A 23,204-nucleotide genomic window follows, 5' to 3' on the forward strand; every position below is an offset into this window, starting at 1 on the left:
CAGTTTTGGGAGCAGGAACCGGGGTGCTGTGGTTGGGCCAATGCTTCAGGGGGGCAGGGGTTGGGGAGCATGGAGAAGTTTTGAGTAGGAAAGTAGCAAGTTCACAAAGAGCCTCTGGCAGCCCCCTCTGGCAGCCCCATGAGGACCCGACAGACCAGGCGAGTGAAAGCAGGCAGCCAGTGAGCAGCAGGGAACAGGCAGGTCCTGGGCTCAGGCAGGAGGCAGGAGGCAGGGAGGGGAGGTGGAGAGGAAGCTAGGAACAGGAAATCGTCAGCCAGGGGACCAGGGAGGGGCTGAAATGGCCCAGGTGAGGGGGGCAGGTGGTAGAGGACCCTGAGCGGGGAGGAACCCAGGTCAGGTGCAAGGGGAGGGGAAGATGGGCTTTGCTGGGGTGGGGGGGGAGATGCCCCAGAGGCATAAGCAGGGGCTGGGGTGGGGCTGGGATGCGGCTCCAGCCTCCCATCCTCCCCACGGACCTCCAGCCTGCGCCCCACCCTCGAGGCCCCCCACGCCGCCCTCCACTGAGCCGAGCTCTCACCTCCAGTCGGCCGGCTCTGCTCCCTGGGGGCTCTGGCTCCTGTGCAAGGGGGTCCTGGCTGGCTGCAGAGACAGGAAAGCCAGGGGCTGAGGCCTGCCAGCCCCTCTCCCCTTCCCCACCCCAGCTGCCCTCCCATCAGCTCCCAGTGAGCCTATGGGCAGCCTCCTCCTCCTCCTCCTCCTCCAGGGAGCCTTGCCTGGTTGCACCCTGCTTCCCGTGGGCCCCCCTGCTGGCTTCTTTCGGCCGAGGCCTCAGAGTGGAAACAAGAGGGTCTTAAGCCTTCTGAGCCGCCCCCCCCCCCTTCCGCTTCTGACTCCACTACCCCTCTGGAAGTCTCAGCTTCCCTGGTTTCAAAGAGGGTCCGCCTCACATGGTCACTGAGCCTCCACCACGGGCTCGGCCTTAGCTCACAGACCACCAGTGGGTCTCCACCCCGTGGCTGGCTGTGTAGCCCCCGCCCCCATCCCCCCAGCTCGGATCGGACCCCCAGCGCCCTCGCCACAGCTCCCGGAATGCTGGCAGTGGGGGCCCAGGCACGCAGCCTGGCAGTCTCAGCAGGACCCTGTACTCGACTCCTCAGAGCCCCCCACGCAGGCAGCATCAGAGCCCCCAGCCTCCCACAAGCCGCTGCCCCTCCCCGCCCCCACGGCCAGCATGCCCAGGCATGGGACAGGCAGCGGGATATTCTGAGCCTGGCTCCGTGCCCGTCAGCTGCTGGCCGCCATGCCAGCCTGGCGCGGGCGCAGGGCCTGATTTGATTTGGCAGCTTCGGAAGCGTGTGGTGGGGATGGGGCGGGGGAGGGGTGAGACACCCATCCCTGCAGGAAATAAACAGCCTTAGACACTGAGCAGGCTTGGGGGGAGCACAGTCAACACTGGGGGGCTTCTGAGGTGCCTCTGGGGCCCCCTCTTCTGGCCCCGGCCCTGGACGCCTGCAATGAACTACTGGAATCTCTGCTCTTCTGGCGCGCATGCGCGGGGCTGACAGTGACTGCACCTGGCGTGTAGCTGCTCCCAGCGTGGCAGTGGCCTGCTGTCTGGTTATCCCGCATGTCTCTGGGTCCTGTGTCTGCAGCTGGGCCCCATGGCACACGGGGTGACGGGGTCTGTGTGCAGGGCGATGGCCTAGGTGTGGCTGCATGGGACGGCCAGCAGCCCAGGGCGTGCCAAGGTCCCCCACGTGCTTGTCTCCACCATGGGCCCAGTGTGCATTGGCTCTGGCCTGTTCCTTCCCTCTGTGCGATGACCCCACTCACCCGGCCACGTCCGGCGGAGGAAATGACGGTGGCCGAGATAAGTGCCTGACCCCTGGCCCATCCCTCTTGTCCGCAGAGCCTGAGCCGCCTTTGTCACTGCTGCCCAATGGGCTCCCCACTGAACTGCACAGGACAGGGCCTTCCCTCCCCCAGCAGGCAGTGCTGGGCTCCCCCTGCCCGCAGGCCTCCTGCACCCACCAGCGGCGCTGTCCAGGGCCGTCCTCAGCCCCAGGCAGCTTCTGGTTCCCGCCCGCTGACCCCAAGTGTGGGCGAAGCGGAGAGGACGAGGCCTCTGCTAGGCACTCTCAGCTCCTCGGCCATCTCACCCCAGCCTCAGCCTCACCCTCTACCTCCCTCCGCGGCCAGAGAGGCCAAACTCGCATCCCACTCCGCAGGCACCAACCCATCCATGTGGTGCGGGGGCAACCCCATCTCCGAGAAGGACCCTCACTCTCAGGGACCCACGGGCCGGGCTGTGCCCCAGACACCAAGCAGGGAGGTCAGGTAGGGTGGAGCCTGCTTGGGGGAAGACGCAATGTCTCATCTGTCACCGCCTCGCCATTGTCCCACCATCCTCTGGGGACCTCAGGGCTCTCCCCACCCAGCCACAGGAAGCTGAGCCCCTCCTGGAGACACTGAAGGAGGGGCCGGTCTCCGCCCTGCCCTAGGGGTCACAGAGGAGGAACCAAGGCTCACAAAGGGGCAAGTGGTCCTGGGAGGCTCCCTGGAGGAGGCACCTGCGGCTTCATAAATGGGGACACTAGGTTCCCAGGAAGCCCTTGGATGTGCACTCATGATGATGCACTTGCACATCTGTGCGTCCAGTGCACAGGTGCACACCCCAGCCTCGGAGGCCTGAGCTCTGGACTGAGCCCCAAGGGTCAGCCAGGCAGCAGGGACAGTGGCGAAGAGAGGGGTGGGTCTGGGGCCATACGAGGAAGGGAGAGCAGTTTGGGCTGTGTAAGGGCTGAGGAGAGAAGCCCACCATGCTTTGGGGGGTGCCGGTGTGCTCAGCAGAGCCTGGGTCAGAAGTCAAACCCGCAGCCGGAGGCCAAGGGCAGTGTACCCCCAGAGCCAGTGGGGAAGAGAGAGCGTGGATGGCACTGGGCTCTGCGCAGCCTGCTGTGTAGTCCCAGGCAGGATCCTCCCTTCTCTGAGCTAGTTTGAAGATGAATCTGAAGTTGAAAAGGGTTGGACTTGGTGATCTCACAATCTTTTGAGAAAAGACTTAGAAATGAAGAGAGCCAGAGACGGGGCAGGCAGAGAGGAGAGTGCACGTGGGTGGGGCAGCTGGGGCAGGATACCCTGCCGGCACCCTGTCCTGAGGCCAAGACAGAAGGGGGCAGACAATGGAGCCTTGTGGAGGACAGAGAGCAGCTGTCACCTCCCCACCTGCCTTCTGGCCTGTGGGAGGAGAGAGATGGAGGGTGCCGGCCAGGGACTCCGCCCCGAACCTGACTGCCACTCCCGCTCCTGCTCCCCAGGTGTCCAGGGTGCCGGGAAGATGTGGGGTCTGTGAGCCCACCAGGCTGGGCAAGCCCCTGGACTTGTGCTACCAGGATGGACGCCCAGATGGCCAAAGCCCTCACCCTGCAGACCGGGCCCCTCTGCAGTCCTGGTCAGGGGCAGCGGCATGAGCAGGACCCAGGAGGCACGAAGATGCCGCACAACTGGGCTGGCCTTGCGCCAGGCCGGCCCCAGAGCTCCGGAGCCCGGGCCTGGGGCCTCCCTTCCAAACACCCGCAGGCGGGAGCCGGGCCTGCCCTCCTCACCCATGCTGCCGCCCGGCTCTGCCCTCGTCAGAGCCCTTTGTACTTGGGGCCCGCACAGGCAGGGGTGCGCGTGTTTCCATGTCCGTGTCCAGGAAGCGTTCATGTCCTGTTTTCCCCCTCGGGCCGGCGCTGGGGGGAGGGGGGGCAGGCCGCTCCTTCCTCTGCCGTGGACACTTGTGCCCCTGACTCGGGCTGGGAGGAAAGGGCGCTCCCCTCTCTGCCATGGGCTGCAGTGGCTGAGAGCGGAGGCAGGGGGCTGGAGGAAATGACCCCGTGGCCCTGCCAGCTGAGGGAGGGGCAGACCTCTGGCAAGCAGAGCACAGGCAGCCACTGCGCGCAGGGGGTCTCAGCTCCCCTAACCCGGGCCCGGCCCTCCCTGGGCTCCCTCCCACCAGGCCGCGTTCCCTGTCTCCATTGCGTCTCGTTAGGTTTTTATTAACTGAACGCTGACATTAACAGGGCAGGTGCTTGCAGCTCTTCCCAGCAGCCCCATTTAGAATCATTGAATCATCAGATCAGTGAATCCTAGAATCCTGGATTCACAGAGTGTCTGCGTCTTCCACTCCGGGGGCCTCAGCCTCTTAAAGTCACAGAGTGTCAGCATCACAAGCACACCCCCACACAGCCTGGCGGGGGGCTGAGAGGCGTGGAGGCCCGAGCCGCCCCAGTGCCAGCCCAGACTCTCAAGCGGGAGCTCACGCGACCCTGGGCGACGCTGACCCTCAGCTTCCTCCTTTGCCTCGATAGAGAGAGAGCAGCTGGGAAACTGGTCTTGGGCAAGAGGTGGGAGTGAAGCAGCGCCCCGCCCTGGGATCACAGGCCCGACCTAGCACAGGGTGCCGCGCACCGCGCAGCCTCCAGCTTCTGAAATGCAGGGGTTTGGTACCCGTGGCCCTGGCTTCGCCTTGCTCTGGCTGCTGGCCCTCTGCCCCATTTCCTGCCTGCCTGCCACCTCCTGTACCCTCAGACAGGGGCACCCATGAATTGGGGGTGCACAGGCTGGCTGGCTCCCTCGGCGGGGGGGGGGGTACAAAATGCCTGTCTCCTGAAGCCACCAGCCAGAGGGCAGGCTTCCCAGAGGAGGGGCCCTGGCAGGGAGGGCCTGGAGCCCCAGGGGGCAGCCACATGGGAGGCAGCAGTTCCAAGGGAGCCAGATCCATAGCTCAGGGAACAGCTGAGGCTACGATTTACATCCGGAGGATCACGTATGTTTCGCATTTTCATAAACTTCCATTTCGACTCGTTTTGCAAAGCACTCAGCCATTTTGGGATCTGAGCTTTATTCACGGGTCGTGAGAGATTTTTGGAGTCTGAACGCCGCGTGTCCAGGGCAGATCTCCACTTCCCCTAGCTACAGGTGAGTGTGCAGCAGCCCTGAGCCACGTCCTGCTCCCCTGCTCCGGGTGCAGCCTCAGAGCTCATGCCCTCAAGGGAAGACGTCCCGGGACCCTTAGTCCTGGGAGGGACAGAACCAGGGCTCAGCCCTGTGGCGCCTCGGACTGCGCAACGCCCACCACACAGCCTGGGCAGCCACGGCCTCCTCCAGCTCCATTCTCCACCATCGCCGCCAGCCTTCAGCCATGTCCCTGTCCAGCCTCCCCTGCGGCCCCCACCACGTGGCCCAGGGAGCTCCTTGCAACACTCCTCCCCCAGCGCCCCTTCCCCCTGCAGAAGTCCCGCCTCCAGACGGACGATTGCCCCCTCCCACCCCTGCTGCCGGGGCCCCACAGTCGGGATTCGGGGACCGCAGGCTTCCCTCTCTCCATCCAGAACTTTCTCCTGGCTCATCCTGGAGCTCTCAGCTTAGACTTGTTTCCTCCTGGAAGCTGCCCCACTTGCCCCTGAATGAGGGGGTCCCAGCAAAGCCCCGAATTTATCACTGCCCTCACCACACACTCTGCCTGTGCCCCTCCCGGCCCCAGCCCTGCACAGGGGCCTGTGCTCCCTGCCGCAGGTGGCACAGCTGCAGGAGACCTAGTGGGGAACCTCGAGGCCCAGGCCTTGCTCCTCTCCCCCCTCCTTTCCTGCTGGGCACACAGTGGGTGCTCTCTGATGTCCACTGGCCCCACGCAGTATGCAGCTTAGACAGGCAAAGCAGGGTGCTCAGAGGAAGTGAGAGTCTCCAGGGTGGGCTGGGGGCTTCCTGGAGGAGGTGTCTGGGTGCCTCCTCCCATGTCGATCCCTGGGTGGCAATTGGGAACAGGCCAGCCCTCGGGCCACAAGAGCAAATCATGAGTGGGACTGAGCCTGCCATGAGGGAGACCCAGCACCCACCAGACCCAGGGCAGTGGCAGTGGAGGGACTGGCCGTGCATTCAGGGAAGGCTTCCTGGAGAAGGGGCTACTTCTGGCTGATCTGGAACCAGGAAGTGGAAAGAGGTGAGTCAGGTTGGAGTCTGTTGGAGCTGAGGGACAGGGACGTGGGCGAGAAAGCTCCGTTCTCTTGTGCTTTGCCCCTGGAAGGTCAAGCTCAGGGTGGTGGACAGACAGGAGGAGCGAGAAGGCGGGGAGGGCAGGGTAGCAGACAACACCGGCGGGACCCCAGGGCCAGGGCAGGCAGGGAGGGCTGGGGCTGCAAGGGAGCAGGCCCCCAGCTGTGGCTGGGAAGCGTTTCCTGTCTCTTTGCCAAGGGGGTCATTAATAATCATTTACCCGCAGCAGGCAGCACGGAGGCCAGCCAGGGACCAGCATGGTGCTGGGGCCAGAGCCCAGCCTCACGGCCAAGAAAGCTGGATCTTAGTACGGGCTCTGGCAACTTGCTGCAAGACCTGGGCCCAGTCACCCGCCCTCTCTCGGCCTCTGGGAACTCTGGTGAAAGGAAGCTGACGAAGATGTGGCCTAAAATCCTCTCCTTGCTCTGGGCCTCAGTTTCCCTAGAGACCAGCTAGGGCCTCTGCAGATTGACGCAGCCCAAGTCGGAACACAAGGGGCGAGCAGAGGGGACACCCAGGCCCGCACTCTCACAGGAGCCAAACCCCAGCACCAGCGGATGTACACACCCAGCCCCTTAGAACCAGGTGCACAGAACGGAGGGGCCACGCTGGGGGCTGACACAGAAGGGGGCTCCCTCAGACTGATTCGGTCACCACTCTGACCCCAGCACTTCAAACTCTGCCTGCCTGGTATACAGCAGGTGCTCAATGAACGCTTTTAGACAGCTGAACGAGTTCATCTGTTGAATGAGACATTTGTGAAAGCACCTTGGAATGTGGAAAGAACAGCCCCAAAATGATGGTGATAGTGATGGTGATGATGACGAGGAGGATGACTCTGTCCTGTTGCCTTCTCAGGAGGACATGCCTGGAGCACTGCCCCCCCAGACTGGAATCACCCCCATCAGACCAGGAGGTGCCGAGCGGTGTGCCCAGGTCTCCCCTAGCAGACAGGGCTGTCCGTATGAACTCTCATCAGGTGCAGCGTCAAGATCAGCAGAGAGAGACTGAGGACTCGCTGCCCAGGTGAGCGCACAGAAGTGGTGGCTGGCAGCTCAGCACCCCTGACAACGACAGGAGCCAGGAAGGGCCCTGGGCCACCACAGGACTGAGGTTGCGTGACCAGCAAACTTGCCCAACTCCAAGCTCAGCCCAAGCTGCTCCAGCACCAGGAGGCAGCACCAGAGACAGCCCCAGGCCTCCTGTGCACCAGGACCCTGCCCTCTGTAGAGTGCCATGACGGGGAGGGGGGGTGGGGTGAGGGGTAGTAAGCGCAGTGACCTTGCTGACGCACACATCCTCTGCCGTCCCTCCAAACCCAGCCCCAAACACGAGACAGGCAGGAGGAAAAGAACAAAGGTTCCCGGCCAGCGCCATCGCCCGCCCGCCGCCTGCCCAGCGCCTGCTCAGCAGGAAACCCAACACAAAGGCTTTGGTCAAGACAAGCAGGATGAAGGGCAAAGGGTAGGAGCAGTCTGGGTTGGGGGGCATCTCTAGGGACCTCACGGGGAGGGAAGCAGGCATGGCAGGGCCTCCCTCCCACGCATTCACGTCGCTCCACAGACACCGACGGGCACCTGCTGCACTCTCACCTGCCAAGCATCACAGATCTCGCTCTTCCAGCCTCACACCTTAGGCACACACTCCCAGCCCCCAGAAGCATGCTCCATAGCGCCCACAACACCACGGCCCCAAGCCCACACGGCCCTCACTCCGTGTACACCCCTCGCGCGCGCACACACACACGGCTCACAGGGAGAAAAGATCACACACCCACACTTCACACTGTACTCACACTCAGGCTCCCACCACGCACCTCACACCCCTCGCACTCGCCTCCCCAGCCCCGGACGCATGCATCCAATTAAATTCAACACACACCGCCACCCAGACATGGCGACACATGCAGACACACCCTGCATGGATAATGTGCACACCTAATATCACAGCAGGATGTCACAGGGCTGTGGGAACAGAGACCCTAGCACAGTCAAGCCCGCCTGAGCCCTGCCTCCACACCCTCCTCCGCCACTACTTGGTCCACAGGTCCTTTGCCTTGCACCCTCATCTCTGGCTGCACCCTTTCCTGTCCAGAGTCACACAGACACCCCCTACAGATACGTGGCACTCAAACACCCACACACACCCCTAATCTACTCCCCATGTGAACCCAGGAGGCGTCACAGTGACTCCAAGCCAGGTACTCAGCCTGCAAACTCACTCAGGCCCCCAACTCCTCCTGACAAGACAGCCAGCGAGACCCCCGCACTCCTCTGCCCTGACCGCACGGGGGCCCTTCCTGACTACACACAGCGCTCAGCAACAGCCACAGGGCACACACAGCCCTCATGCAAGCTGCCATCCAACCACACACACACAGTCGTCACACATCCAGTACCACTGCACACCCACAACACTGCCTGGCTAGCCACTCAGCACGCAATGCCACAGACTCCGCATCCCCACACTCGCCCCACAGTCCCCACAGCACGCCACCACACGGGGCCACATGCACAGTCCAGCTCTGCTGCACACATGCAGGGGCACTCAGAGGCAGGACTTTCCCTCCCCCAACAGGTGCCGGACCCCAGGCTGCCTCTCTTCCTCTCCCCCATCCTGAGTCCCCAGCTGCCCGAGCCAGGACCAAGACAGTGGGGAGGTGGTGGGCTATCAGTTCCCAAGGCCCGTGCCCCTCTGTGAGATCCCTGGGCGCCACCCGAGGGCAGCACAGCACATGCTTAGACACCCCCTCCCCCGGAGCCCACAGCACCAAGCCTGAAAACGAGGAGAGGCAGCAGTCCTGGGGCTCTCGTCTGCTCTGAGCTGCCTCTCCTCACCTCAAGGCTGAGGCAGATACAAGGGGAAGGGGCGACACAGAGGGAGACCCCTGGGCGGGGGGGGGGGGGGACCTGGAGAAACCAGGGAGGGAAACAGATGGGCTGGAGAGGGTTGGGTACAGGGAAGAGCAAGCGAGAGCAAATCAGAGGGAGGCAGCGAGTGAGCTCAAGACTTGGAGAGAAACAGAGAAGGCACGCAGAGAATGATGCGGGACCCCCAACTCCCAGGGAGCAGCTGGGGGCCCCAGGAGAGGACTAGGGGGTCTCTTCTGTGGTGGGGTCTCCTCTGTGGGAGGGAGGCAGAGAGCTGGGTTCTGCAGAGCAGGCAGAAGCCCTGAGGAGCAGGAAGGGTTAGGGAGCCGGGGTAGGCTCCACGCTCGCTGAAGTCCAGAGGCTTGAGTGGGAGTTGGGGTGGGAGAGCAGGGGAGACTGGGGTGAGGCCCCAGCTCCAAGGTGCTTCCAGGCTGGGAGCTGGGGATTCAGGTGGTCTGGGTGCTCCCCGGGTCCCAAACGCACAGTGGAGCTCAGAGGCTTGGTTAGGGGTCTCCCACTCATCTGGGGGCAGGGTGCTCCAGGCTGGGGTGTCCCAGTGGACTGGGAGCTCAGGGCTGGGGGTGGAGTCCCGGACAGAAGGGCTTCAGAGTCTGCTTTGGAATCGGACTGCGGGCTGGAGGGCCAAGGGCTCTGGATAGGGACTGCAGTCCCGGCCCAGGAGTTGGGTTAGGAACAGAGGAGGGAGCAGGGGCAGGTGGACCGAGCGGCCAGTAGCCACACGCTCCGCGGACTGGCCCTGGCTCGCAGGACACCCCGTTCTCCTCGCGCCCAGTGCGGGGGGGCCCCCCTACCTGCAGGCTGTCGGCGCATGGCTGCGGAGGCGGCGGCGGCGGCTCGTCCGGCTTGAGGAAGACCTGCTGGCCCCGCCTGAGGAATTGGACAACAGCGATGAGGATGTGGTGCAGCACCAGGACCATGCTCGCCGCCGCCCGCCCGCCCGCCGGCCCGGCCGCTGCGCTCGCTCGGTCAGCTCGTCCGCGCGACAGCCTCGCTGGGTCCGCTCGAGGGTCCGCCCCAGCCCCGCCCCGGCCCGCCCCTGGCCCGCCCCGGCCCCGCCTACCTCCTGCAACCGTGGACAGCACCCTTTCGGCCAGTGCGATCGTGGGACCCCACCGGCCCCCACCAGCTCTCACCTCCCTCAGCTCCGCTCTCCCCAGCTTCTTCCCATTCATTTGCGACCGGGGACCCCCGGCCCGGGAGCTGCTCTCAGCCTTCGCTCCCTGCGTTGCCCATCTGGTCTCCAGGGGTCTCCTCTAAGAGCCCCCCACCTGTCTGATCACATCCGGTCCCACACCGCCACTCGAAGTCCCCGGGGGCCTGGGGTCGAGACCAGCGCCAGGGAGGGGCGGGGGACAGGGCGCGGGGGCGGAGGAGGGGAAGGGGAAAGGGGGAATGGGGCACGGGCGCGGACCCTGTATGGGAGCCCTGGGCTTGCTCCGTTTCCTCACCGCAAGGGGTAAGGGAAGGCAGGGAGAATTTTAGAGGTCACTTGGAGACGGACAGGCCTTGAGCACCAGCAAATCTGCAAGGGAGACACGTGCGCACCGACACACGAGCGCACACGGACGGGCGCGCCGCTCCGGAGTGGGGCTGGGGAGTGCTGGGCTCCGGGCACCGGGCAGGCAGATCTGTGTCGGCGTCCCTAGAGGCCGGAGAGCGGCAAGCCCCAGGTCCACGCGGCCCGCAGCTCCGCTGTGGGACCCGCGCGCTGAGAGCGCATTTGTCCGCAGAGCGGCCTCTGCGCTCAAGCGCCTGCGGCAGCCGTGACGCTCCTGCGCCCCCTGCTGTCCAATCGCGGCGGCGCAGCCCGGCTGCGATCGCGGGCAGCCGGGCCTCGGGGTGAGGTGGGTCACTCCCTGCCAGAGCCAGCCTGGCTTTTCTGGCCTCCCCTTGACCTGTGAGCGGCTGGCACGAAGGTGCGCCTGGGTCTCGCTGGGGCTGTGACAGCTACTAAGGCCTGACCTTGGTCTCATCCCCTCTCCCCAGCCTCAGAGTTCCCATCTCCCTCCTGGGACTACAGGAAACCAAGCTCCCCCAGCGCCGGGCCTCCCTCGCTGTGGTCTGACCAGAATCCTTCTTGCTACACTGCGCACCCCCTGTCCCCATCCCCAATTCTCGGAGGATGAGTCAATGCGCCCCCAGCCCCCCAGTCGACTGGGTGATTCATCTGAGCCCTTTCCCCCTGGGGAGCGATTTCCTCCAGGTTGAGTCACTGCGCCCAGTCATGGACACAGTCCAGGCACCTGGCATACAGGCTCGGCAGAGTCCCGCTCGTCCCCACAGCGCAGGAGGTGGCCTTCCACACCAGGATTCCCCCACCTTTCTTCTCCAGGCATTCTCCTCCCTGGCCCAAATGCCTTCTGGGCCTCCCTGCCACCAACACAGCCTGACATGCCACACCCTTGCTGCTTAGCCCCGCCTTGTGGGCTCTGCCCTCCCTGCTCCCCATCAGTCCTTAACTCTGGTTCTTTGCTACACTCAGATCCAGGCCGTTGTCCAGGTCACCGCGCCCCCAAAGTCCCCCTTTCAGCCTGTTCCTCCTCCAGGAGGCCTTCCTGGGCTTCTGCCTTAGTCCTCTCAGCCCTTTCTGGGTCTTTCCTGGGAGTCACACCTGGAGGCCCGGGGACTGGTGAGAGTGGGGGTGCTACATTAGCTACGGAAAACACCGCGTGGCCTGAGGTGTAAAGGCTCGGGCCCCACACGGGACCTCTCTCCTCCTGAGACCTTGGTTTGCTCCTCCGTGGGAGTAGATGGCCCACGTAAGGGCTATGGTGAGAACCAAGTCTGAGCGCCGTGCCTGATGTCCAAAGCACTCGGAAAATCCTAAGCATGAGTCACAGGCTCAGTCCCCGGCAGTGTCTGTCACAGCTTCATGCCAGGCTACCGGTTCTTGTGGGGGGGTCCATCCCAGAGGCCACCCCCTGGCCTGGCCCATCTGCCAACCATGCCCCCTCCCCCCCCCGACCCCGGGCCTCCGGATGGCACTCACCTCCCAAGGAGCTACTTCCCAGCCCTCGCTTGAGTCTCTGCCCCTGCGGCTCAGTGGCTGGGCTCCCGGGGGCCTGCTCTCTGTCCCCACCTGTGGAGACTCACTCCGTGTCTGTCCTCCAGATTCAAGCATTCTGCAGAGGGTTTGAGTGCTGCCTCTGGCACAGACCCACTGCAAGGTTCTGGCCGGGCCCATGAACCTCTCTGCCTCAATGTCCCCTTCTGTGAACCGTCACCCTACTAGATAGTTCCTCCCTGTGGAGCCCAGGAGGCAATGACCTCTCCCAGTGGGGGCACCGGCCCCACCCTCGCTCTAACTCCTCCTCCCACTGTGACCCTGGAGCTGGCTTGCGTGAGAACCACCTGGAAGCATTTAAAACTCCTGATGCCCCAGCCTCCATCTCAAATGGTCCCAAATGTTCCCGTGGCTCTACCTTGCTGCTGGGTCTCAGAACCCTGGATTCCAAGAGCTCGGTCCCACGCAGGTGAGGGTTGGAGCTGGCGCCCAAGAGCTGAGTGTATGCAGCTGGGGCTGGGGGCCCTTCTCACAGCACAAGCAGCACCCCGTGCCTCACACCTCGTCTTCTCCACAAGGATCGTAGTTAGGGTCTCCTGTCAGCCCCATTTCACAAATAAGGAAAACTGAGGCACCAAGACTCCAGCCAGGCCGTCTGCCTCCAATCTGTGCCTCCAGTCCTGCCCTGCCTCTCTGGTGAAGGAAGGAAGGACGCTGGGTTTCCCTGGCCCTCCTCCGTCCCCGGTAAGGCAGGGCCCGAGAGGCCTCCCGGCTCAGTCCGTGAACCCTGGTCTCATGTCTGAGAGCAGGAAGCCCGGCCCAAGCTGTGCGTGGAGCTGCAGCTCAGGAATGCCCACGCCAGCCCCTGCAGCCACCTCCTCTGCCTGCCCATCTTGGGACCCACTTGGCCTGTGCCTAGTGGCCTGGCTGCCCCAGCCCGGGTATTTTGGGAAAAGGTGACTCAGCCAAGCCTGTCGGTTGGAATTCTGGGCCTGCTTGCCCTCGGGTCCTGTCCAGGAACCGGTCTTATCTTGTTCGTGATGATAATGACAGCCCGGACAGGCCAGTGGCCTCCGGAGGCGCGGCTGTAGCCCCACGTTACAAGACAGGCAGATAAGGCTCAGAGAGGTGCAGACGCTTGCCCGGGAATACCCAGCTGGCCAGTGGGCTCAGGCCTTCGGACTCCAACTCCAGTGCTCTTGTCACTAAGGAGGAGCAGGTACTGGGTGAGCCAGGCGCCTAGGGCAGATTCACCCCCAGCAGCCCAGGCCTTGTTCACAGCCGCTCAGGGAGCTCCCAGCCTCTAAGCACCCTGGAGCGCAAGGCTCCTCCTCCAGTGACTGGGTCCTCCTCCTCCCACCTCCCTGCCATCAGCCAGCCTGAGTGTCCGCTGCGCCCAGAGCCTCGAGCTCCCCTTCACCTCCTCGCCCTGGCTCAGCCTCTGAATGCCCTTCCACAGACGAGCTGCCTTTCAGCGCAGTGTTCCTCCACTCACGTTGCAAATACGCCCTGGGAACTTAACTCCAGGCCTGGTCTTGAGCATAAAGAAGTCAAAGGCATCAGCTCTCTCAAGATACAGCAAGAAAACTGCCATCCAAGGAGAGGTGGCTGCCCCCCGCCCCCCCGGATCCTCCTTCCTCACAATGCCCAGCATTGGCTCAGGGAGCCCTGCCCAGTGCCCACCGGGCACCCCGGACCAGCTCAGGGAGTTGTGGGGAAGCACACAGGTGGTTTCCCTCTCACCATCTCCCAGGCTGGGTTCTAGCAGGGGCTCAAGAGACCCCCCAGATCTGCTCCAATCCACACGTCCTGCCTGCTTCCAGAGGCCTGCCTGCTGACTGTACCAGAGCCTTGGAAGCCCAGGTTCAAACCCGAGCCACCCTCCCTGGGTGATCTCTCCGACCCCAGACTTCTCAGCAGCGGGGAAGCTGGCCTGGCTCTCTGCGGGCTCAGGCAAGATCCAAGCAGCCCTGGCTGAGCAGAAGGCAGCTCACCTGCCATTCACCAGGCCCAAAGCTCATGAGTAAAGACCAGAGCCCAGTGTGGGAGACTCCTTGGGGAAGAGTGTGGGTGCCCTGATCTCTCCATGACCTGGGGTGGGGCCCACGATTAGGAGGTGCCCCACCATCCTAGGGGCTCTACCATGGGACAATTCGCAGACGATCCACAGAGAGGACGCTGCCGTCTTGTGGATTCTGCCTGTGTCTGGACTCTGCCCTCCACACTGCAGCCCAGAGTGAGCACAGGGGTGTCCCAGGGCAGGGCTGAGCCACCCTCTCGGCAGCTGTGTGCATGCGCAGAAGGCTCTGCACCCAGCCTGTGAGCAGGCCGGATGGGAGGGCAGGAGAGGGAGGGGGCAGGGAGTGGGCACAGGTGGGTAGGATTGTGTCTTCGTAAGGGTATGGGAGACCTTCACGCTGTAACTGAACTTGTGTGCGTGCATAGATTGTGTGTGAGAGAGCGTGGATGCACTCATGTCAGTATGTGGGTGCCACTGTGTGTGCACAAGTGTCTGGGTACAGCACGTGTGTGCATTTACATGTAGGCATGTGCATATGTAGTGCATGAGTATATAAACCTGTGTGCCCAAATTCACCTGACAGAGGTGCTACCACTGTCCATCTCCGTGTGTGTCCATGGGCTACGGCTCCAGGTATGTCAGTGGCTCTCACAAAAAGAGGATCTGACCGCAGGCAGGTGCTGGGGACAGTGTGCTCGTTGGCTCTGGGTGGGCAGGGCCTACAGCCACTAGGAATCAGGAAGGGCCCAGGTGATGGGCTGGGCCAGCCACAGGCTGCTCCACCCACATTCGTCTGGCTGGCAGGGGATGGCCAGCCCCGGGAAGAAGGGGATGGAAAGATCCTAGCCCAGGACCTGCCAGATTACACTGGAGCTGAGGTCCAGGGCACTCGAGCCTTGACAAAGCCTGGGCCTCCGTATCTGCTCCCTATTTGCCGCAGACCCTGAGATCCCTGCACAAGTCTGCCCCAGGCCCACACGATTACATACACAGCCACATGCAGGATCATAGCCTGGCTACAGGTATGCCCCACGCCCATGCACGCGCACGCACACGCACCCATCTCACTGCTCCTGCACGCAGAGGTGCAGGTGAGTGGACCTACTTCAGCACCTTCTCGTCCATGCCCACACCTGCCAGAGTCGTCTTCTCTAAACCCTTGCCTGACCCTGCCTCGCCCACACCCACACCCACAGGGCTCCCTACTGCCCACAGGATGAAGTGGGAGGAGCCCTGGGCCGGGCCTCCCAGGCTCCGAAGCCCAGTCCAGCTGCCCCCTCTCTACCTTCTGGCCATACTCCCCACCCCGCTCCAACACTGCTCCTCACCCCAGAGGCACTCCCTCCACCCCCCACCCCCATGCTCTCAGCCCCAGGGAACAGGATCGTCTCTGCTTTGTTCACTGCTGTGTCCCCAGCATCTAACAATTCATCCTGACCCAGAAGAATTACTCCAAAGGACTTCCTTGTGTAGGATCTACCCGACTATATTTGTTTCCCTGTGTGCCTCCCCCATCAGACTGGACTCCTTGGGGCAGAGGCTGGATCGGAGTCAGCTGCACATGCCCCTGTCCAGCACAGATGGCAGGAGCAGGGGATCCAGGGCACAGCCCAGGGCCTGGTTACCCCCTCAGAGGCTCAGGGGTGCCTGGAAGAGGGACGGTCCCCAGGGCAGAGGCCTGCAGATTTTGCCTTCTCTCCTCCTTCTGAACCCTTTGCTGCAGTCTCTCTGGACATCCAGCCCCTGCTTACATGCTCCGAGGGATGGGGAGCTCACTTCCTCCCCAGCCCACTCTTTCCCGTCTAGGGTGGCTCAGCCAGACACTGACTCCTCCCACATCAACACGCTGTCCACCTCTGAGCCACTCATTTCCATGGAAACCAGGAAGGAAGCCGAACCAAAGGAGAGGTAGACCCCAACCTTCTCTGCCGCTCTGCAAATCTTTCCAGCTTCGCACAGAGGCGGGGGAAACAGTGCTCTGGACCCTCAGCCTCCCCCAGGGACAGGCAGGCCGCTTCTAGGTCCCAGGGTCCCCCCACCCCCACCATCTCAAGAACCCAGGCAATGCCAAGACAGGCCAGAGAACTCTGCAGGAACGTCCAAGGAGCCCCCAGCCCTCACACAGGTCTCCCACCCCCAGGACTATCCCCTCCTTGCCAAGTCCAGCAGACACTGAACCCCCTCCCCACCCCTCACTGAGTCCTAGTCCATCTCTCACCCCCATGCCCCTGCCCCGCCCACACAAAGCCCCCTCCCTGCCCACACTGCCACCTCCTGCCCTTCGATAGGTAGGGCCTGGGGGCAGCTCTGACTTCCACCCTCGGCGTGCCACGTGGAGAGCTTCCTCTGAAACCACTGGCTGGACCCATGGGGCAGGCTGGTCCTGGCCTAGAGTGCTGCTCAGGGCCCAGCCCCGCCCCGCCCGGCCAGCTGCAGCGGGACAAGCTGCCCACTTTCCTCTGCCGGCTACTCTCGCCCTGGGCCCCACCGGTCACCGACGCCAGGTCCCCAACACCCGCGCCAGGGCTGCCCGAGCTGAGCCCCTCTGGGATATCCAGGCAAGAAAACCTAAGCCAGAAGGCCCACAGCCCAATGCGAATGGGAAACTGCCATACAGGGTGGCCCCCAGCTGTGGCTTTAAGGTTCTGAGAAGCACCGGCTTCTAGTAGATTGCCCCACCAAAAGCGCCATGGCTCCTAAGTTCTGGGACTGTGAGGTCCGAGGCCTGAGAACACGGGAGCCCAGGGCGCATTACCCAACTGCCCCCGGACGCTGGGACTCTGTCCCCCACTCTGTGAATAACAGACCGGGGTAGGAGGAGACCCCCAGCCAAGCTCCCGAACTGCACCGCACCTGCAGCACAGTAGGCTGAGAACACAGGTTGGGGGAGCCCGAGGACTGGGACACACCCTCCCAGGTGGAGTCAGGGGGGCAATGAGGAGCCCTGGGGGGCGGGGCAGGGGCCATGGGCGGGACTCAGCCTAACTGCCCTCTCCAACCCTGTGACCTGAGCTGCTGCGGGGCTGTGAGGAGCAAGCCAGAGAGGCTCCCGGGGCCGCTGGGACACTGCTCCCTGTCCTTACCCAGCAGGACTCAGAGTGTCCAGCGCCACCAGGGCTGGTGGCTTGGGCATCAAGATATTGAGCCCTTTCCTGGCTGCCCAAGGCACGTGAGACTGCTATCCCCCACGCTGTCCCCAACGCCACCTCTTCCTGGTCCATCTCCCCCAGTGGCCTGCAGGCCTGATGGGGGGGGCGCCCTGGGCTCCAGGATAGCGTGGGGCTTCCTGGCTCCATGAGCCCAGGATTTGGGCTGTGTGGCCGTGTGGTCCCTCGGGGCACACCCGACAGGCGGAGATGCCCAGTGGATGCCAATGTGCTGAGGCCCACGATAGGGTGGGGGCAGGGGACATCCAATGTGGCTTCTCAGCCCGGGGGCCCTAAATGCTGGAGGAGAGCTGGCCAAGCTCATCCCTGGTACTGGCAAGAGCGTCCTCCTAGGAGACCAGGCCCTGCCTCACAAGGCCATCAGCCAGGCCACTCGGCCTCCCCCAAGGGCCCCACACAGGTGCAGTGCAGTCCAACCTCCGGCCTCTGCTGATGCCATTCCCATGCCTGAGGACCCCTCCCCTCCTGTCCCCTCTGCCAGTGAAATCTTACAGGGGAACGGACGGGCGCGTCCCCCAGGACCACCTCCTAAGTGCCAGGCCCGCCGGGTCTAGTCTTTCATTTAGCTCTTCATGAGATTATTAACCCTATTTTGCAGCTGGTGAAACTGAGGCCCAAGGCCCTGAGCTAGTTGGCTAAAGCCACACAGCTGGAAATGATAGAACAACTGGAATCCCACCTTGTGCATCTCCCAGGCTCAGCCTCCTGCAGCAGGCTGACTCCAGGGTGCAGAGTCTGGGGCCTCCTCCTTGGATTCAGGGCCACCCCAGAGCCACGGGGCCCATCCCAGCGGTTCCCAGAATCCAAACACAGGGACCATGGTCCCCCACTCTCCTGCCTCCCCTAGCTCCAGGTAGCCTAGAGCCCAGCCTCACCTCCTGACTGACGGAAAGGCGCTTGGGTGACAAAGGCTCCCATTGTCGCCATCGCAGACGGCCTAGTCTTGGGACTGGGAGATGTGGTGTTCCGTTTCTAAGCACCTGTCGCTATGGAAGCCAGGTGCTGTCAGCCCAAGGCCTAGCAACAAGGCCTGGTGCAGGGCGGAGGGCGCTGTCGGGGGCTTCCGCTGAGGCAGCCAGCAAGGGAGAGGGAGGGCAGGCTGGAGGGCTGTGCTTGCCAAGGGGGGAAGGTGACGGAGAGGTCACGGCCAGGCAGACCGCGAGAGACAAGAGTCAGAGCTGAGGGCAGAGAGAAACTCGCAGAGACAAAGGAGAGCCCAGACAGTGAGAGGCAGAAACATCATGAGAGAGAGAGAGAGAGAGAGAGATTTGCAGGAAAGCAGAGCAGACAAGAGCCAGCCAGGGGCAAACACCATAGACAAGTGGCAGGGAGAGACCCACTCCCGACTCCCGGGAGGAGGGGGCGGCAGAGAGTGGAGGAGAGCTGCAGGGGAATGACAGAAAAGGATGGCCGCATGACAGGAAGAGATAAGCCTGCAGCGGGGAGGCAGTACAGAGCCAGTAATAAAAGAGAACTCGGAGAGGCAGGCGGGGCGTGGAGGACCAAGAGACGGAGCAGACAGCGAGGAGCGAGCTGGCAGCAAGGCGACACCAAAGGCAACAAGGCAGCAGAGTCCTGAGTTGGCCCCAGACCTGCCCCATCCTTGGCTTGCCCATTACAGTACGGGCATCGACAGCCTTGTACAGCCACCCCAGCCTCTCCCAGGAATCCAGAATCATCTAGGCACTGGACCTCAGAGACTCGTGGTCAGGGGCCAGTGCACAGTAGGCTAAGCCTCCACCTGCAGTGCCAGCATCCCAAATGGGCGCTGGTCCCAGTGGCTGCTCCACTTCCCATCCAGCTCTCTGCTATGGCCTGGGAAAGCAGCAGAGGCTGGCCCAAGTGCTTGGGCCCCTGCACCCATGTGAGAGACCTGGAAGAAGCTCCTGGCTCCTGGCTTCAGCCTGGCCCAGCCTGGGGAATTTTGGTCATTTGGGGAGTGAACCAGGAGGTGGTAGATTCATTCTCATTCTCTCTCTCTCTCTCTCTCCCACCCTCCCTCTCTCTCTCTCTCTCTCCTTCTTCTCTCCATAACTCTGACTTTCAAAGAAACCTTTAAAAAAGAGACAGAGAGAGGAGATCAGAGGCCCCATGCCTCTCTTACCCCCAGGGGACAGGTCTTACCCAAGTTCAAGCAATGAGACAGTATGTGAAACAGCAGGAGCCTCGCCCCACCCCGCCCTACCCGAGGCACCCACAGAGGTTCCCTTCCCAGATGGAATTTGATGACACAGCCTGAGACTGGACTGCCCTGCTGCTCCTGACCTGGGGTCTGCACCTCCTTCCTCCATAGCAGGCCTTGGGTTAGGACACCGGTGACCCAGGGCTGAAGCAGGTGGCTTGGGTGCGAGTTGGACCACGGCTGTCTATCTCTAGGTTGTGACTGGGCCAGGCAGGCTCCCCTTGGCATCATCTCATTTCATCCTCACTAAAATCTATTTCTGAATTGAAAGCTGAGGACCCAAGGGAAAACCCCCAGCAGCCAGCATGCACTTGAACTAGGACTTGAACCCAGCTCCCTTGAGGCCAACCTGAGTTGGAGGGCCTGGTAGACGCTCCTCCCTCAGGGTGGAGGCAGCCAGGATAGAGGTCACTCAGGTCTGCCAGGGGCCTCATAGAGGAGAAATTGGGGTTCCATAAGACGCACTCCAGCCACCCCTCCTCCAGGCATCTCCTCTTCTCATGCCAGGATGGACTCCATCAGGCGCTGCCCTCCCCCCCTCACCACCCAAGCCCCCACGCTACACCTCTCCCTCCCTCCTTCCTTCCCCACCTGCTCTGTGCCAACTGCCCCTGAGGTTGCCGACGATGTCAGCATGCCCGCCAGCAGCTCCAGGAGCCTACGTGCTCTCAGAAGTGCCCCGTCCAACCCCACCAGTATTGGTCTCTCCAGACTCCCATGGGAGGAGCAAGACGAAGACTAATTAAGCGCCTACTGCATGCCCCTGGCGGCACAAAGCACTTTACGTTCATTATCCCATTAATGTGTCTGTGGAGGTCTCCGAGGGCTGCGTGCCGGCCCCCACCCCACCCTGGAGCAGCTCCTGGCCTCCCTGCCAGCCCCCACCATCCACACAGGGCGGCTCTTATGGCACCCACCCCAGATCTGCCGTGGGGGTTGGGTGGAGGAGCAGGAGGAGCAACCCAGGAGTCCAATCCTCCGCATGTGCAGTGCCCGTGGTGGGGCAGCAGTGGGAGGTGCCGGGCTGGTAGGTGCGAGAAGGCAGGCAGGCTGGGGCAGAGCCGGGAGACAGGGAAGTTGGGCTGCTGCACACCAGCTCACCCCACACACCCCCAAGCACTGGGCCTGGGCTGCAGCCCAGAAAATCGACCAGCCGCGCCACGCTCCCCAGGGCCCCAGTTCCTGGAAGGCAGTGCCGAAGGCAGGATCGATCTGCCTCCCAGCCTCCCCTCCCACTGTCTGGAGGCTGCTGCCTCCCCCATGCAGCCCCCCAAGGGATACAAGTCTGAGGGCAGCCTGGGGACACTGAGCAGTGACCCTTCACCCCTCCGCAGCTCCTGAGGGCCAGGTGGATGGGCAGTGCACCTGCACACATGCAACGCCCTGTGTGTCCATGCACGTACAGGAGTCGGTGGAACAGGAGTTGCTGACACACAATGTGAGCCATACTGATCTGGGTTCAAACCTCAGCTCTTTCATCTCCTGGATACGTGAGCTCACCTCTCTGAGCCTCAGCTGCCATGTCTGTACAGTGGGTACCAACAGTACCCAAGGAACAGGAGGACTGAGATCACACATGGAGAGCTCTGACACACTATTCACCCACCAAAGCCTTTATGAGTGGTGCTGTGCACAAGTGAGTGAGTGCACGTGTGCACAACTGCACATGCACCGGTGCCCTTGGGTGGCCCAGGGGGGATTCCTGCCACTCCAGGAAGGGTGACAGGGCCCCTGGCGTGGGGCAGCAGCTGGACCCTCAGCTCATCAGAGGGGAAAGACCTGCTGATCCTCCTTTCTCCCCAAGGCCCACCTGTGCTGGCCGAGGCTGTGTGGGGGAGATGAATGGCTCCCGCGGCCACCAGGCAGAGCTGGTGATTAGAGGCTAACGGCCCAGCATCCAGAGAGCAGAGGGAGGGAGGCTGAGCTGCAGGGCCATCCATCAAGGCTGGCAGCCCAGCAAAGCTGCACAGCGGGACAGGAGAGAGGCGGGGGCTGGGGGAGCTGCCTGCTGGGTGGGTAAGTGTAGACAAGGTGGGGGCCAGGCAGCTGGGCCCAGCCCAGTCACTGGCCTGTTGTAAACCTGGACCAGTCCCTGCTCCCTCAAGACCTCAGTGTCTGCATCTGGACAATGGGGCCAAAGGCCTCCTCCTACCTTGAGAAGTGCCAAGGCAGCAGGCTCAGCGTCAGGGCGCCGGGCCAGGAAGAGCCCTGAGGGGAGCATGAGGCTTGTCCTACAGCTGTCCAACCCAGCTGTGGGCCCTGGGACTGGGGAGGAAGGTGTAGCAGAGGGTCTGGCCTGGGAGCCCACAGACCCAAGTTCAAGTCAAGCTCTGACCCTAATCCATTGCTGAGCTTAGCCAAGGCGTAGACTTCCCAGGTCCCTTCCTGGATGCCATCCCCAACACCTCAACACACACACACACACACACACATGCACGCATGCATGCACGCACACATATGCCCTGGCCATGCAAATTTCATTCAAACTGAGAACAAAGTCACCACGGGACCTCCCTGCTCTCAGGGGCCAGCAGTCAGAGTCACAGCCTGAGCAGAGCCTGTCGGCTCAGCCTGTCTCTCACCGCCCTAGCAAGCTTGAACAAATCACTCTCTCTCCCTGGGTCTCTGTTTTCCTGTCTTCTTTTATTTCAATTTAAAAAAATTATTTGTGGGGTCAGCATTGTGGCGTAGTGAGACAAGCTGCCGCTTGTGATGCCAGCATCCCATATGGCCGCCAGTTCGTGTCCCAGCTGCTCCACTTCCAATCCAGCTCCCTGCTAAGGTGCCTGGGAAAGCAGTAGAAGACAGCCCAAGTGCTTGGGCCCCTGCATCCATGTGGGAGACCCAGATGAAGCTCCTGGCTCCTGGCTTTGGCCTGGCCCAGAGCTGGCTGTTGAAGCCATCTGAAGAGGGAACCAGCGAATGGAAGATCTGTCTCTCTCCCCCCTCCTCTGGAATAAATCCAGATTTATTTATTTCCAAAGGCAGAGTTACAGAGACAGGGGGAGAGACAGGGAGAGAGAGAGAGAGAGAGAGAGAGAGAGAGAGAGAGAGAGAAAGGTATCTTCTATCTGCTAGTTCACTCCCCAGATGGCAGCAATGGCCTGGGCAGCACCAGACTGAAGCCAGGAACTTCTGGGTCTCCTACACAGGTGCAGGGGCCCAAGCACTTGGGCTGTCTTCTACTGCTTTCCCAGGTACCTTAGCAGGGAGCTAGATGAGCAGTGGAGCAGTCGGGACACCAACTGGCCTCCACTTGGGAACACCAGCATCGCGGCAGGCAGCTCAAACTGCTGCGCCACAACACCTAAATAAATAGACCTTTTTAAAAAAGTATTTGAGAGAGAATGAGCTTCCATCACTGGTTCACTCCCCAAATGCCTGCAACAGCTGGGGCTGGGCCAAGGCTGAAACCAGGAGCTGGAAACTGACTCCAGGTCTCCGACACGGGTGGGAGAAACCCGACCACCTCAGCCATCGCAGGTGCCTCCCGGTCTGCATCAGCAGGAAGCTGGAGTCAGGAGCCGGGGCCAGGGCAGAACCCAGGCGCTCTGATGTGGGACACGGGCAGTTTCCCCATCTTCCAAATGAAAAGCAAGCAACAACAGGAAGCCTCAGGGCTCTTCCCCAGAGGGCCAAGTGCAAGCTTCTCCCCGAGTCCATCCCCCCCCTCACCATCCTCACTGCTCCCCACCCTCAGGAGAGCCTCAGGCCTCTCAGGGTCTCCGCCCCTCCCCTCCCTGTCTCCAGACCTGGCCCCCAGCACAGCTGAGCTCCCTCCTGCGGGAGCAGCGGTGGTCTCTGCATACTTTCCCTGCAGCCTAGACCAGAAAGTGTGCATCCCCCACATTGCCAGCTCGCAGGGGTGGGGGCTGCACCGACCCTGACCCCCAGGGTAAAGCAGAGGGATGGGCAGGGACTTAAACAGGAACAAGGGTTTGAA

The 23,204-nt window shown here is 62.6% G+C and overlaps 1 protein-coding gene across 5 annotated transcripts in view; it reads right to left on the reverse strand.

Annotated features, from left to right (window-relative positions):
• Nucleotides 1-23,204, reverse strand: part of PDE2A (phosphodiesterase 2A) — an 83,191-nt gene that overhangs the window by 45,504 nt on the left and 14,483 nt on the right. For 2 of the 5 annotated variants that reach the window (XM_051851204.2, XM_051851208.2), the window contains exon 2: nucleotides 9,680-9,755. In XM_051851204.2, the coding sequence (XP_051707164.2) occupies nucleotides 9,680-9,755 (76 nt within the window). Of the gene's footprint in view, nucleotides 1-538; nucleotides 601-9,679; nucleotides 9,868-17,954; nucleotides 18,035-23,204 lie in introns of those variants that run through there. The other 3 variants (XM_070074956.1, XM_051851218.2, XM_051851224.2) reach the window with 3 other exon arrangements.

The sequence above is a fragment of the Oryctolagus cuniculus genome, chromosome 1 (genome assembly GCF_964237555.1).
Source record: "Oryctolagus cuniculus chromosome 1, mOryCun1.1, whole genome shotgun sequence".
NCBI classification, from domain to species: Eukaryota; Metazoa; Chordata; class Mammalia; order Lagomorpha; family Leporidae; genus Oryctolagus; species Oryctolagus cuniculus.